Genomic DNA, 13,434 nt, shown 5'->3' with positions numbered 1-13,434 from the left:
AATGGAAGGTAGCAGGTTTAAGACCCACCACTGGCATTTTTATTTCTTTGTCTTTGTCAGGATTTTCAAAAAATTTAAGAAGGGTCAAGTCTTGAACCAGCAACCTGCAGCTCCATAGGCAAACCCTTAACTTACTGAGCTACAGATCAGATAAAAAGAAATAAACTCGTCCCTTTGACATCGTAGTTTCTGTTCCTAATAAAGTGACCACATGGGTGGAGCCAAGGCGGAGTCTGAGTGGAGTCAGGGCAGAGAGTAGGAAGGGAGGTGGGAGGTGGTCTCCCCCCACCACCACCCTCTACTCCCCCACCGCCCACCACACCTTCCCCCGCCCGACGTGTTTTTCGAAAATCCGAGTCTCGACGGGTTTCCCGAGTTTCTGGAGTTTCCACAAGGTCGGAGGCAGAACAAGTTGCCATGAAGAGGTGTTGAAGTCGGCGAGGATGGAGTGACTTTTTATAGCGACTAGAAGGAAGACGACTAGAAGAGCAGGGGCCTCATTTATAAAGCTTGCGTACGCACAAAACAGGGCTAGAAAGTGGCGTACGCCACTTTCTACGCAAAGGTTGTGATTTATAAAAACAAACTTGCTGTGAGAATGTGCGCACCGGTGCACCAACCTTGATTCTTGATGCTTCCTTACGCACAAAATAGGGCGTAAATTCCAAACTTTGCGTAGAAACTGGCGTACGCTGTGTTCGTTGTGATTTCTAAAAAAAACTTGGCGTGAGAATGTGCGCACCGGTGCGCCAACTTTGATGCTTGCTTAAGCACATTTTGGAGACAGAGGGAACGGCAGTGCCGGAGGGTGAAGTGGCGAATTGAAACCAGATTGATCTCAAACCTTTATTGTCATCATATATTAGATTTGTAGAGCCGGATAATCATAAACCCTCATTGTTGTAGATGTTCATATAGTGCGTCATTCGGCCAACGACTGTATTTGCAGAACTATGTTCATATATTAACAGGGGCGGATTGAACGTTATTTCATTCGGTCGTTTGACCGAAGGGCCGGTATCTGGGGCCGGTGCGGTGATCTTTATTAAATAATTTTGTTTGCTAATCACCCGGCGCCCGTATGGCTCATCGGGGAAAGCAGAAGACCCATTTGCAGGGGTGGTCTCCGACGCAGTGGCCCGGCTTCGATTCCTGCCCGCGGCACTTTTATGTATGTCTTCTCCCCATTTCCTGTCACTCTTCACTGCAACTATCACAGTAAAAAGGCAAAAAAAAAGTAAAGAATTTTGTTTATTTATCCATATGCGGCCGAATGGGATGAGCGTCCAAACATTAATCAGCCCTGTACACGCACGCAGGCACACATGCTTCACACCACAACCCCCGAGTGAAAATGAATTTGTCTATGTGAACCAAAAAAATGTACATTCAATCAGTGTACAAATTATTTGTACATCCGACATGATCAGAACAAATTTAGTGGCAGGGTGGCCTGGGTCAACACATGATTCATTCATCCTGACGCACAGCAGTGAAAAGACTGCAGGCCGGCGCTGCGTGAAATGCCGTGGATCCAGCAGCTTATTTATATACAGATACATTCATGAGTTACTTTGCATTGACCATTCATGGTAAAATGTGGGTGTGTTGTGGGCGGAATGTGAGGTGGATCCACCTGTGCAATCTTCCAGCTGGTGTGTGATTTATCAAGAAATTGCATGCAGCTGTGCTTACGCAAAGTTTTATAAATCAGGGGCGAGGGGCATACGCCCTTTTCCTATTTTCGGCGTACGCAAACTTTAGTATGGATCCTATGCAATGTTTTATAAATGAGGCCCCTGGTCTTTAACTACAATCCCTAAAATCCATGGAGTCGGCTCCAGAGAAATGAAGGGAGGTCAACTTTTATCAACCTCCATCCAGATGTTCAACTTGATATCTTTACTTTGAGATTTTTAGCACCACAAACCTTTAGTACCACACTTTATTATCATTTATTAGGACTTTAATGGAATCCACCAGCAGATTTAGTTTATTCTTGTCGTCGTGGGACTGCAGGATTTAAAACTGTTCCTTCTATTTGACCTCATGTTTATTAGCTTTAGTGGAGAAAGTTATTTTAATTGTTGATTAGTCTCTTAAAAACCAAATAATAAATTGGATTAATCAAGAGGTTTAAATTTCTTACTTTGTCATATTTTAAATGACAAAAAAATAAATAAATAAAACATCTTGAGACAATTTGACCTGTAATTAGTGTTATATAAATAAAATTGAATTTAAATTGTATGCATCTTGTAATGTTGGAGAAATTCAGACATATGGAAAACACATTTTCTTTGTCCATTAATCTGTTGATTGTTTTCTCCAGTAATTCATTTCTTGTTCTGGTTTATAAAATGTCAAACCCAAATATATTCAGTTTACTGTTATAAAAACCAAAAAGATTTGCATTCATGATGCAGGAATCAGGCTACTTTCAGTCTGAAGAGTGAAAGTAGCAGAAGAGTTGAAGAGGTGAAGAGTTTGTGCCGCTATGCCGCTAATGTGACTGCAGGGCGACGTCTTGTGAAACGGAGTCAAGTGATTATTGTTGCTTCGTCTGATTGGTGAAACACAGTCATGTGGTAGATCCACTGGGGCCATCTCTAAGCAAAATAAAGCAGATCTAATGCGGTAAATAAAAAAGTAACAGTAGAGAGTAGCCCAGTGTAACGGAGTAAGAGTAGCGTTTCTTCTTCACAAATCTACTCAAGTAAAAGGAAAAAGTATGGTGGAGAAAAACTACTCTCACAAGTACTTTTTTTCAAAAAGTTACTTAAGTAAATGTTTCGGAGTAAATGTAACCCGTTACCTCTGCTGCCGTCTGAACCAAACGATGTGAATCAGGAGTGACTCAGCCTGAAGGTGCAGCCAGGAAACCTCCCAGTCTAACTGCTGCTTTAATAACTGCAGATAATGACGCTTAAACGTCTTTCTCTTTCTGCACACACCCTCACACACTAACCACTAAACTGTGACGTGCTCATCCAAAAGTATATTAAAAAAGGAGAACGTCTCCCATATTATTCATTAAAAACACATCAGTCGAGGTCACTGATGTGTTTCTACGTCTGCCAGCAGCCACAACAGATGGATCCACCCCAATAAATATAAAACATGCACCGACAATTCAACAAAACCTGGATGTGTTTTTCTTTGTCCGTCATCTTGTCTTCTACAAACCTTAACTACAATCAGGATTGTGATGTTAATTATGAGGCAAATGTTGAATAGCTTCATGATGAGACTCTAGAGAATCGCCAAAGAAAAGGACATAAAGTGGCTCCAGGATAATAAGTGATTCCACATCTCTGCTCATATCTGGTTGGAATTAGAGAGTTTTATAAGAGTTTGGTGAGAAAAATAATGATTTAAATGAAGCAGAACCTGCACAGCAACAAAAAGAAGCCAAATTTATCCTTTCAAGCAGCCAATTTGACAGTATTTATTTATTACTGAGTTGTCTTTCAGTATTACAAGCTTTAAAGGGTATAATGCAAAAAAAAAAAAAATGATGAGGATTCTGGAAGAAAATTAACAAATGTACAGGATTATTTTACCCTTTGACTGTGGGCAATACAAAGTCCTTCACCTGTATGGAAGCAGGACAACCGTGACTAGAATTAAAGAGATCTCAGAAACGTATTTATGTTCAGAACAACACAGAAGAAACAGCATAAATCACAAAAAAGAAAAAAAATATTACAAAATATTTTACGAAAATTGGGAAAACAAAAAAATCTGCAATAAATTTAGTAAAAAAAATTCAAAAGTGCTCTCAAATGTTACAAATAACAGGGAAAAAAGAAATGGTGCCTCTACATACAATAAATATTTTATTATTTACATTAACAGTTCAGGTACACAAAACAAAAACAAACTGAATTTTTGTCATGTGACTGTCAGCTGCAGCTGAGTCACTTATAGCCTCATGGATTAGCCAGGGAGCACAATATTTTTAGTTTTTACAGGATTTGGTAGGAGCAAATGACTTATTTTCTGCACATTTTTAATTGTGGCGCATTAAATAAAGCGATTTTGATGAAATATCACAAGTTTATGTTTCAATTTTTTTTTTTCATTTTTGTGATGGAATGGCTCACCAGAGATGATTATTTGTGATTTCACAGTTCGTTGCTCTGATAAATGGTGTTATTTTTTCATTTATTTTAAAATATAACATTTTGAAAGGACTTTGGGGTTCAGAGGTTTAAATGTCACTACAACAGCTAACCCACTGGTTAAACAGTAACGTTAAAAAAAAATTAAAAAAAAAGATCATGGTGATTTTTATTTTACTTTTTATTTCCTCTCGAACCATTTTTCAGTTTGTATGTTTTTCTCTGCAACTGTTCCACTTGTTTCATGAAATACTTGCACAGATTTTGCTTAAAAGCACAAGCTGCCTTTTTTATCTCCCCTTTAATCTATTATTATCCCTGTTTCTTAGTGCGTCTGTAGATGTTCGTGCAAGCAGCAAACCCTACTTTACACACACATTTCAACAGATGCACATTTACAAATTCACACACACTCCCAGTCATCTCAATAACTGTCCCCCTGACACACCTACACCCCCTGTCAAAAGTTTTAGGACACTTTCTCATTCAAATAAAGTAGAACCTGTCCTACAACTTTTGACAGGGGGTGTATTTCATCATATGGATGTGATCAGGGCAGGACTCTGATCATACCTGTAAAGTTTCAGGCAGATTGGAGCATGTTCAGGGTATTTACACAGCATTTGAAATTTCATGGAGAAGGATCAAAATTCCAGAGGCCGCCACGGACACGCCCTTTGACTTTGGAAAAAGATTTGAATAACTTTGGATCATTAAGGCCTCTTGTATGTACTGGCCGAATTTGAGGTGAATTGGAGTTTCCCACTAGGAGGAGTTCGCTCTAGAAAAAAATGAAAAATGGGCAAAATCTGACAATCAACGCAAAATAGCTCACTTCCTGTTGGGTTTGGAATGTGGCTGTCACTGACTTTTTTGTTCAGCCTGATGTGCGGCATATGTGTACCAAATCTGGTAGATACACCCCCTGTCAAAAGTTGTAGGACAGGTTCTACTTTATTTGAATGAGAAAGTGTCCTAAAACTTTTGACAGGCGGTGTAGAGACTCTAAAGCAAAGTAATTTCCTTTTTAATTAGCCGAATTAGGCATACATGTTGACAGGACGCCTAATTTTGATCATTTCATGTCACTTTCTGTGGAACAACCTGCTTGTTTGCAGATATAAACTCAAAATAGACAAACATTTTCTTGCTGCTAAGACATAAACAACTAAACGGTTCTTCACACTGGAATTCTGCTCTGAAATTGAGTTTCATGTAACTGAATTAAAACCTAATCAAAACCAAATAACAGCAGCTCTGTTGAAACTAAATCTTCCCTTAAAGCATTCTCAGACAGATTCAGGAAAGACCAGAGTCCAGAGAAAGCTTCTCTTAAAGCGGCCGTAAACGTGGCTGATAGTAAATCCAGATACCTGAGAATCACTGGACAGGATTCTCTTGAGGACGGATACAGACGCTTAGAGACTCTACAGCAGGAAATATCACAGCTTCTCTTTACATGTGCCGGCTATAGGAGCGTTAGCATGGAGATACCAACACAACACTCACAGTGATCTGACTGCGATGCCCTGATTGTGGTAATGATTCCAACCTGACCTGACCTACATGCAGTTTCCACATCTGTAATCTGGTTTTTTACTGTCTTGTCTACTTCAGCATCTCAGCCGCCATCATTTCTACAGTACGAGACACAAACAGCACTTCTATAGTCTCAAGAAAGAAAGACTTGGCAGATTACTGATTATTTCCACTTATGTCACTGAAGCTGACATCAATAATCTGGCATGTAAGAGATAAATCTTAGAGCAGGGGAGTCAAACATGCGGCCTTCGGGCCAAAACTGACCTGCCAGAGGGTCCAATGCAAAAATGACAGAAAAGACATTAAGTACAGCTTTTAAATTTGTACAACCATAAATTTACAATAATTTCTAAAGTATGATACGTTGTTTTGATCATAAAGTAAAACACTACATTATTCATTGTTCATTTTGTCTCTTGCTTTTGTAATATTTTGTCTTGTTTTAGTTGTTTTTTTTGCCTGACTTTTGTTGCTTGTTTCATTTTTTGCCACATTTGATGCATTTTCAAACATAGACAAAGGTTTAACAGACCAGAAACTGTGATTTAAACCTTCTTTAGCCTCTCTGTCATGACCTAATGTCAGTTCTGATGGAGCAGTTTTAGATGTGGACCTTTCCATTGGGGCCTACATGTTGAAAAAACTTCATTTATTTATCAGATTTTGGCAGGTGTGACGTTGTGTGGTCTCCTGACTCTGAGTTTAGGTTTTTAGGTACATTTCTTCACACAGCTCTTCAACTGAAAGGTGAAAACATAAAATCATTGCTCTGGCTTTTCATCTTCCAATCATTTTTGCTCTTGCATTTATTCTACAGAAGATAAATCCTTAAAACGTTCCTTATGAATGGATATCTACAACGCACTTATGCTAATTCTGCTATTGCATCAAGCCACCCTGAAAAATGAGAAAAACACCCCGTAAACCGGAGGCCGGCTGTCTATCCACTGACACGCTTTTATGTGATAAAAGCCTCCGATGGTAAATAATCAGCGCAATTATTAGATGATGTGAGAGGAGGAAGCCAGGGATGATAAGAGCGGCAGCACTGAGCCCACTTTTACATCATTTACCTCAATTATCAGAGTAGAAGTCGACCATTCGCTGCAGTGGAAAGAGGGGAAGCTATTAGCGAGCTGCCAGTGTCTCATTACGTGATCAGGGGAGCCCCGGCTTCTCCAGAGGACTCAGTAACCTACATTTCTCCTCCATTTACTGTTACCACAACAGTGCTGGCTTCTAAAGGCTGACTTTAACCTAAAATCTCTGCACAGAAGTTTGCATTTATTAAAACAATCATCCGCCCAGAGTACATATTTTTCAGCCTGTTTTGACGTTTACCAGCCACCACCACTATTAAAAACATCTTAATACCACTGATAATACATTCAAGTGCTACAGGAGAACACTTTTTATAACACACCGTGAATGTTTTTAACCTGAGTTTAATCATAAGGTGCCATAATCAGATTTTTCTTCTTGTTTTTGTGACATTTCAGGAGGAAACTGGGCTTTTTTCCGAGTATGTGGGCCTTTAATGACAGCCAGAAGGAAGCCCTGCCATTAGAGGAAATGTCACCGCACAAATGAGAATGGAGCGGAAGGCGGAAGAAAGATCATTCACAACAAGAAAAAACCTGTTTGTCTGATGACCAAAAAGACAAGCAGTATTAAGGCGACAGATAATGTCTTTTTAAGAAAAAGGTCTAATGTGAGTTTTTGCACCATTCACATACAAAATTCATTATACGAGCATCTAGAAAATGTAGATCTCTGCTGCTAGACTTCCATGTTTTGTATGTGTGTCGGATAAAAAGTAAAGACGAGGGTTGAAATTCTGTTTTTAATCTTATCTAAGAGCTTTAAGAATGTACTATGAAGTAAATTCATCTCTGTGTACCAGAGTTACAGAATTATTCCAAAATTTATCCATGAAAATGATCCCTTTAAACCCTAAAATTTGATTGGATGCAACCCTACAGTGTTGCTTCCTCTAGAATATGCAGATCTACGCCCACCCTTCCACCGGCCGCTGCAGCTGAAGCACACCAGCTCACCTAAAACTCTGCTTAGATACTGTAAACTTATCCTACGCTGCACAATAAGTAAATCAGCCACACCTGCTGAAACCAGACACTGATTTTAAAGAAAAATAACAGAAAGCTCCACCCTGCATGCCGACAGGATTTGTTCCTTTAGTTTGTTATGTATGAAACCCAAGAATCCACATTTATGTCACTGGTTTTAAGGTGGAAATGTTCAGTCATGGTGTTGTCTGCGTATTTTCCTCATAACATCTCTTCTGGTACGTAAAAACCACCAATGGACATGTTGACAGGGTAAAAGGTTGAATTTTAAACCAAGAAATTGACATTTTGCTTGGCTCCTGCAAGAGCTTTATATAAAAAAATGAGGATTGGAAAGAAAAGCCAATTATTTGAATTATTTCTAACAGCCAGCAGGGGGCGACTAGAAAAAGAGGTCTGACTGTATAGAGGTCAATGAGAAAATGATCCAACTTCTCACTTGATTTGCTACCTCAAAAAACATTTTCCTGCTGAGTTCATGGTCTCAATCTGTAGGTTCAGGTCTCCTTCAACACACCATAACGCTGCACACTTGTCGGCAAAGCTACCTTGTGATTGGCTATTTTCTCGTCAAAATCAAGGTTTTTAAAACACTGGCCTAAAAAGCAACAGATGGCATGATGTTTAATATGCCCATCATTTACATAGAGTTTATTGATTTTTGTTGCTTCAGACTGGATTTTGGTCTACATTTTTCTCACACTTACAGCAAAAACATGCCTCTGCTCTCAAACTTCCACACACAGTCACCTGGAGGCTTCCGAGAACAATCATAATCTTCTGCCTTTTGTCACCAAGCAGCTGAACGCAAAAGTTCTTTTAAGGCTGAGACAATGGAAGAAAAAGAAATCACAATAGAAACTTCAGAAAAATAACAATTTACATGGTCTCAGGCTTTGCTGTAGCTGTAGATGTCTACAAAACATGGCTTGAGATTTACTAAATACGACGAGTAATCCAAAGGTTCCAAGACTACGGCCACAAAAGTCAAAAACTGCCATTCCCATTAAGGTTGTCTCCTTGTGCTCCTGCAACACCTGTAAAACTCCCTGAAAGGCCAGTTACGTAAACATGGAAAGCACCAGGAAAAGAAATAAGTCACAGGGAGACAAATCTATTGTGATTTTGTGACCAAAAATCTGTGATACTAAATACAACAAGTGATCAAAAAGTTCCAAGACTGTGCCTATAAGCAAAAACTGGCTTTTTCACACTCAAACAAAATCACTTAGAAGCTTCCGAGAACAACCACAACTTTCTAGTTATTGTCGCCAAGCAGCTGAACACAAAACTTCTGAGACAATAGAAAGTCAAGAAATCACAATAGAAACTTCAGGCAAATGCCAATTTACATGGTCTCAGGCTTTGCTGTAACTGTAGGTGTCCACAAAACATTGCTTTAGATTTCGCAAATAGGAGTAGTGATTAAAAAGTTCCAATATTGTGGAATCAAAAACTGCAATTAATTTAAGTTTGGCCCCCATCCCTGCTAAGGTTGTCTCCTTGTACAGCAATACTTTGCTCCCAGTGCTCCTGCAACACTTGTAAAACTCCCTGGAAGTCCCATTATGCAAATATGGAAGAACCAGGAAAAGAAGTAAGGCACATGGAGACAAATCTATTGTGATTTAGCAGCCAAAAAAATCAGTGTTACTAAATACAAGGAGTGATCGAAAAGTTCCAGGATTGTGCCTATAAACAAAAACCTGCTTCTCGGACATTCAAACTTTAACGCACAATCAACTAGAAGCTTCAAGAATAGTCACAATCGTCTATTTTTGGACGCCAAGCCGCTAAACACAACAGTTCCAGAGTTAGTGCCTTGCTCAAAGGTTCACTGACAGCATTTATAAACAGGGAAAGTTTTCCTCACCTGCGACTCGAACCACCGCCCTCTCGGCCGGGTCCAGCACCGAGTCCTGGCTCTTCCTCTTCCTCCTCTCGTGTTTGGACAGGTTCCAGGGCAGAGTGTCGCCCGGCGGCCCGACCGGTCCGGACGGACACGGAGACAACGAACCCCCCGACCGCTCGCTGCGAAAGGACGGTTCACTGACGCAGGAGCGCTCGCTCAGAGTGTCATCATCTGAAGACTCCATCGTACTTCAGTCTGCAGGGAGGAGGAGAGAGGGATGTGGGGGAGGGATGGAAAGGAGGTCAGAAAAGAAGGGAACAGAGGAGTTGTAGCTTCAGACCAAGTGGAGACGCTGTATAATTCATTGGTGTTGTACGATGTGATCACGCAGGGGTCATGAATGATGCAAAGTTTCAACAATATTTCAGCTGTAAGGAGAACAGGAAGTAGAACTGGGTTAAAGTAGTCATCACGTCTAGACGATAGTTAAAGAGTTCAGGAGGCAGCAGACCAACAGTGACGGCTGACTGAAGGAGAAAACAGCAGCTCTGAGGAGAACATGAAAGAAGTAAAAAAGCACATGATGCTGAAGATCACTGAGGCGAGTTTACAGGACAGACCATGCATGAAGGAACTTTAAGATGCAAATGAAACTTCACCCTGAAAGGAGCAGATCAAAAAAAACTCAGCCAATGAGCACTTTATTTTAAATCCCATAAAAAAGGTGAAAATCCAGAGTGGAAGCAAATCAGACTCATCAGATTCTGAACCTGCTGAATTTCAAACTTTGAATTTTTTTGCATAAAATTATGCCAGTGAATTTTTTATGCCTGAATTTAGCTCATCAAAATTTTAAAAACCAATTAAAATTCTTCAATTTTTCAATATGTACATGACATTAAGGATTGAAATACCCGACTCTCTCTTCGTGCAACAGTAGACATTAAACAAACACTGTACATAAAACAGGTTCTGAGATAATAAAAAATAATATAAAAATAAAAAAGTAGAAAAATACAAAAGATTCAAAGACACAAAAACTAACTCAATACAACTAACTTTGAATTAAGAACTCAAAAGCAAAAATCAGGAAAACTAAGAACAAAGGAAGCAAAACCAGAACTAAGCAACAGCTAAGAAAAGCGTGAAAAAAAAGTGAGTGAAATGTAAACATGATCATGAGATAAAGTGGCAGATATGGTGCAGAATATTCCAAACAGTGCAAATGAGGAACAACAGTCCAAATAATGCAAATATGCTTAAATGTTCACAGCATCTCCCCAATAATTCTACAATAATCAGTTCTTTCCACGGTGTCATTTTTTTCCAAAATCATGCCGCTCTATTGCGTATCACACCTTTTCATGTTTTACATCTAACACAGTGTTAACTTGGACTTCCTAATCTGGTTTCTGGGGCTTCATTAAGCCTCAGCAGCGTTGGTATATTTCAATTTTCAAAGCCATGCTGTTTAAACTCCTTCTTACCTAAATTATGACTGATCAAAAGATGTGTAACTGCAAAGATCGACTCCTGTTCCTCGGCTGGGTTTAGCTTTTTGGAACACAGTGCTTCATCTTTATCTTTCTTGTAACCGTGTGATAGAGTACTTTCTTTCTTGGCCTCTTGAAGAAAGAGGCTTTTTAATTCAGTGGCTGATTAAATACATACAACTTCCAACTGTTTAGCTTCGATCGATCAGGATGCAAAAGAAATCTGTGTGCCAACTGCTCTGTGCACTTAGCATTATTGAAAGAGTCCTGAAACTCCTACTGATACCGTTTAAATAGACATGAGCTCCATTATGTTGCATTACTTCTTATTTTGTTGACTCGCTTTGCCAAAAATCTACTTCAAAAAGACATTTCTTACTACATGAAATGGCAAAAAAAACATTTCTTACATATAAAACTGCAATATTGTACAAAAGAAAGTCTGAAATAGAGTCTGATTTCATCACCCACAGTCTGATTTATTGATAATATTCTGCGATGGAGGAACGTCAGGAAATTTCCTGTGAGTCTGTTCAGCAGCCTGAGCTGAGACAAAGAAGGAAAAGAGCAGCGAGATGAGATTTCAAAGCTCATCTAGAGTTTCTATTTTTAAAGACGAGTCAATATGTCGGGAAGACGGAGAGTCTTTTCTCCGTCTTCATTCTCTCGTTGCTTATCCGTCCATCTCTAACTTTGACCCGTCGCTCTAAAATAAATTAAGTTTCACAGGCGTTAAGAGGGAAAAGCAGCACACACACATAAAGAAGAAGTAAATGTGTGTTTGATTTGTCTCTGAGGACCTGAAACTCTGATCTGTCCATCAGCGCATCAATAAATCAATACGTCCGACCTCAGCATGGCTCTGAGAGAATGAAGTGCTTCTGAGGTTTCCGTCTGCTGCCTGAAGATGGAACAAGATACACTATAAAAAAACATGTTTTTTAACTTATTTTTTGAACAATTTACTATATTTTGCTGATTTCCTTCTTAAATTACAGATAATAACTACAATCACAGAAAAAAGGTATTATTTGCATGTTAATCTCGAAAACCCAAACACATCAAGTATTAATTTGTTTTTTTTTACAATAATCATAATTTTTATTGGTATTATAAATATTGCACCATTACCTGTGAATTCAATCACCTCTGTTTCCACAATCTCCTTTCTTTGCACAACCTCATCATATGTTCACATTTCCTAGATATTATTTATAAAGATATATATTTTTATACTGTATATTTTATTATCTATTTTATTTTATTTCATTTTGTCTTTTATTCTAATTTAAGTCAGGGAGTAACACCACAATTTTGTTGACGATGATAATAAAGGTATTGAATCTCCATCTGTATTTAAATTTGCAAAAATGTTATAATTTTACACATAATTGCCATTATTTGAAAGAATAATTATGCATTTAAGGATTAAAAACTGTAAATAATTTCAAGAATTTAAGACATATACTTTAAAAAAATTTATGTTTTCAACTGTAATGTTTTATTGACTGGTATCGCCCTGTTTTGTGTTATTATAAATAAAAACTATATAAAAAAAGGAAAAAAATACTAGTTTACACAATAACAATTTTAAAAAGGTTAAAATAACATTCACATCAAAAAATATTTTGAAATGAAAAATTACACTTTTTACTATAATTAAATCAGCAACAATGTCAGTGATTTATAGATATTTACTGTATTGTTTATATTTTATATTTTTTTGTTTTTTTGTCTTTTATTTTTCACTTTGCTAGAAACACGGCTGTTTTAAAATACAAACCCAAGATTAATTTCACCAACATTCATCATCATGTAACACATTTGCATAACTACCGTTGAGCAGCTAGTTTGAGCTTCAAACAAAGTATGAGCAGCTTCCTCGTAATCCTACATTATTTCCTCGATAGAGCTGCTTCTACTAGAACTACATCCTTGTACTCATAGATCTGGGGTTACTAACCAATGTTAGATCACTTTAACCAAACCAACTAACCAATCAGAGCAGAGTGGGCTCCTTAGAGACAGCAGCTAAAACTGAGCATTTCAGACAGAAAGTGAGTGGAGGTGCTGCAGCAGTGTACAGTATGAGAAAAAACTGTGTTTTTTATCTTAAGCATGTAAACCTACTCTAGCAGACAGCCAAAATAAAATTACACACCTTGAAATGTGCATAATATGAGCTCTTTAAAGCACCAAAGCAACAGCACAAACAGCCTAAGCAAATGAGGTCACAGTAAACCAGGTAAAATTACCGTTTTCCTCAGTGGAGTCTGGTGGCTTTCAGAAGAGTTTACAGTGATTTGAAAACTTCCATCCACGGTCACAGAGTGAAA

General features: G+C 38.4%; 1 protein-coding gene across 1 annotated transcript in view; it reads right to left on the bottom strand.

The window, feature by feature from the left end:
- Positions 1-13,434, bottom strand: part of macf1a (microtubule actin crosslinking factor 1a) — a 356,367-nt gene that overhangs the window by 323,929 nt on the left and 19,004 nt on the right. The window contains exon 2 of the mRNA XM_051956148.1: positions 9,627-9,860. Within this exon, the coding sequence (XP_051812108.1) occupies positions 9,627-9,849 (223 nt within the window). The 5' untranslated portion in view covers positions 9,850-9,860. The remainder of the gene's footprint in view (positions 1-9,626; positions 9,861-13,434) is intronic.

The sequence above is a fragment of the Acanthochromis polyacanthus genome, chromosome 11 (assembly GCF_021347895.1).
Source record: "Acanthochromis polyacanthus isolate Apoly-LR-REF ecotype Palm Island chromosome 11, KAUST_Apoly_ChrSc, whole genome shotgun sequence".
Lineage (NCBI taxonomy): Eukaryota > Metazoa > Chordata > Actinopteri > Pomacentridae > Acanthochromis > Acanthochromis polyacanthus.
The sequence above is the reverse complement of the archived record's forward strand: the minus strand, read 5'-3'. Positions and strand labels throughout refer to the sequence as shown.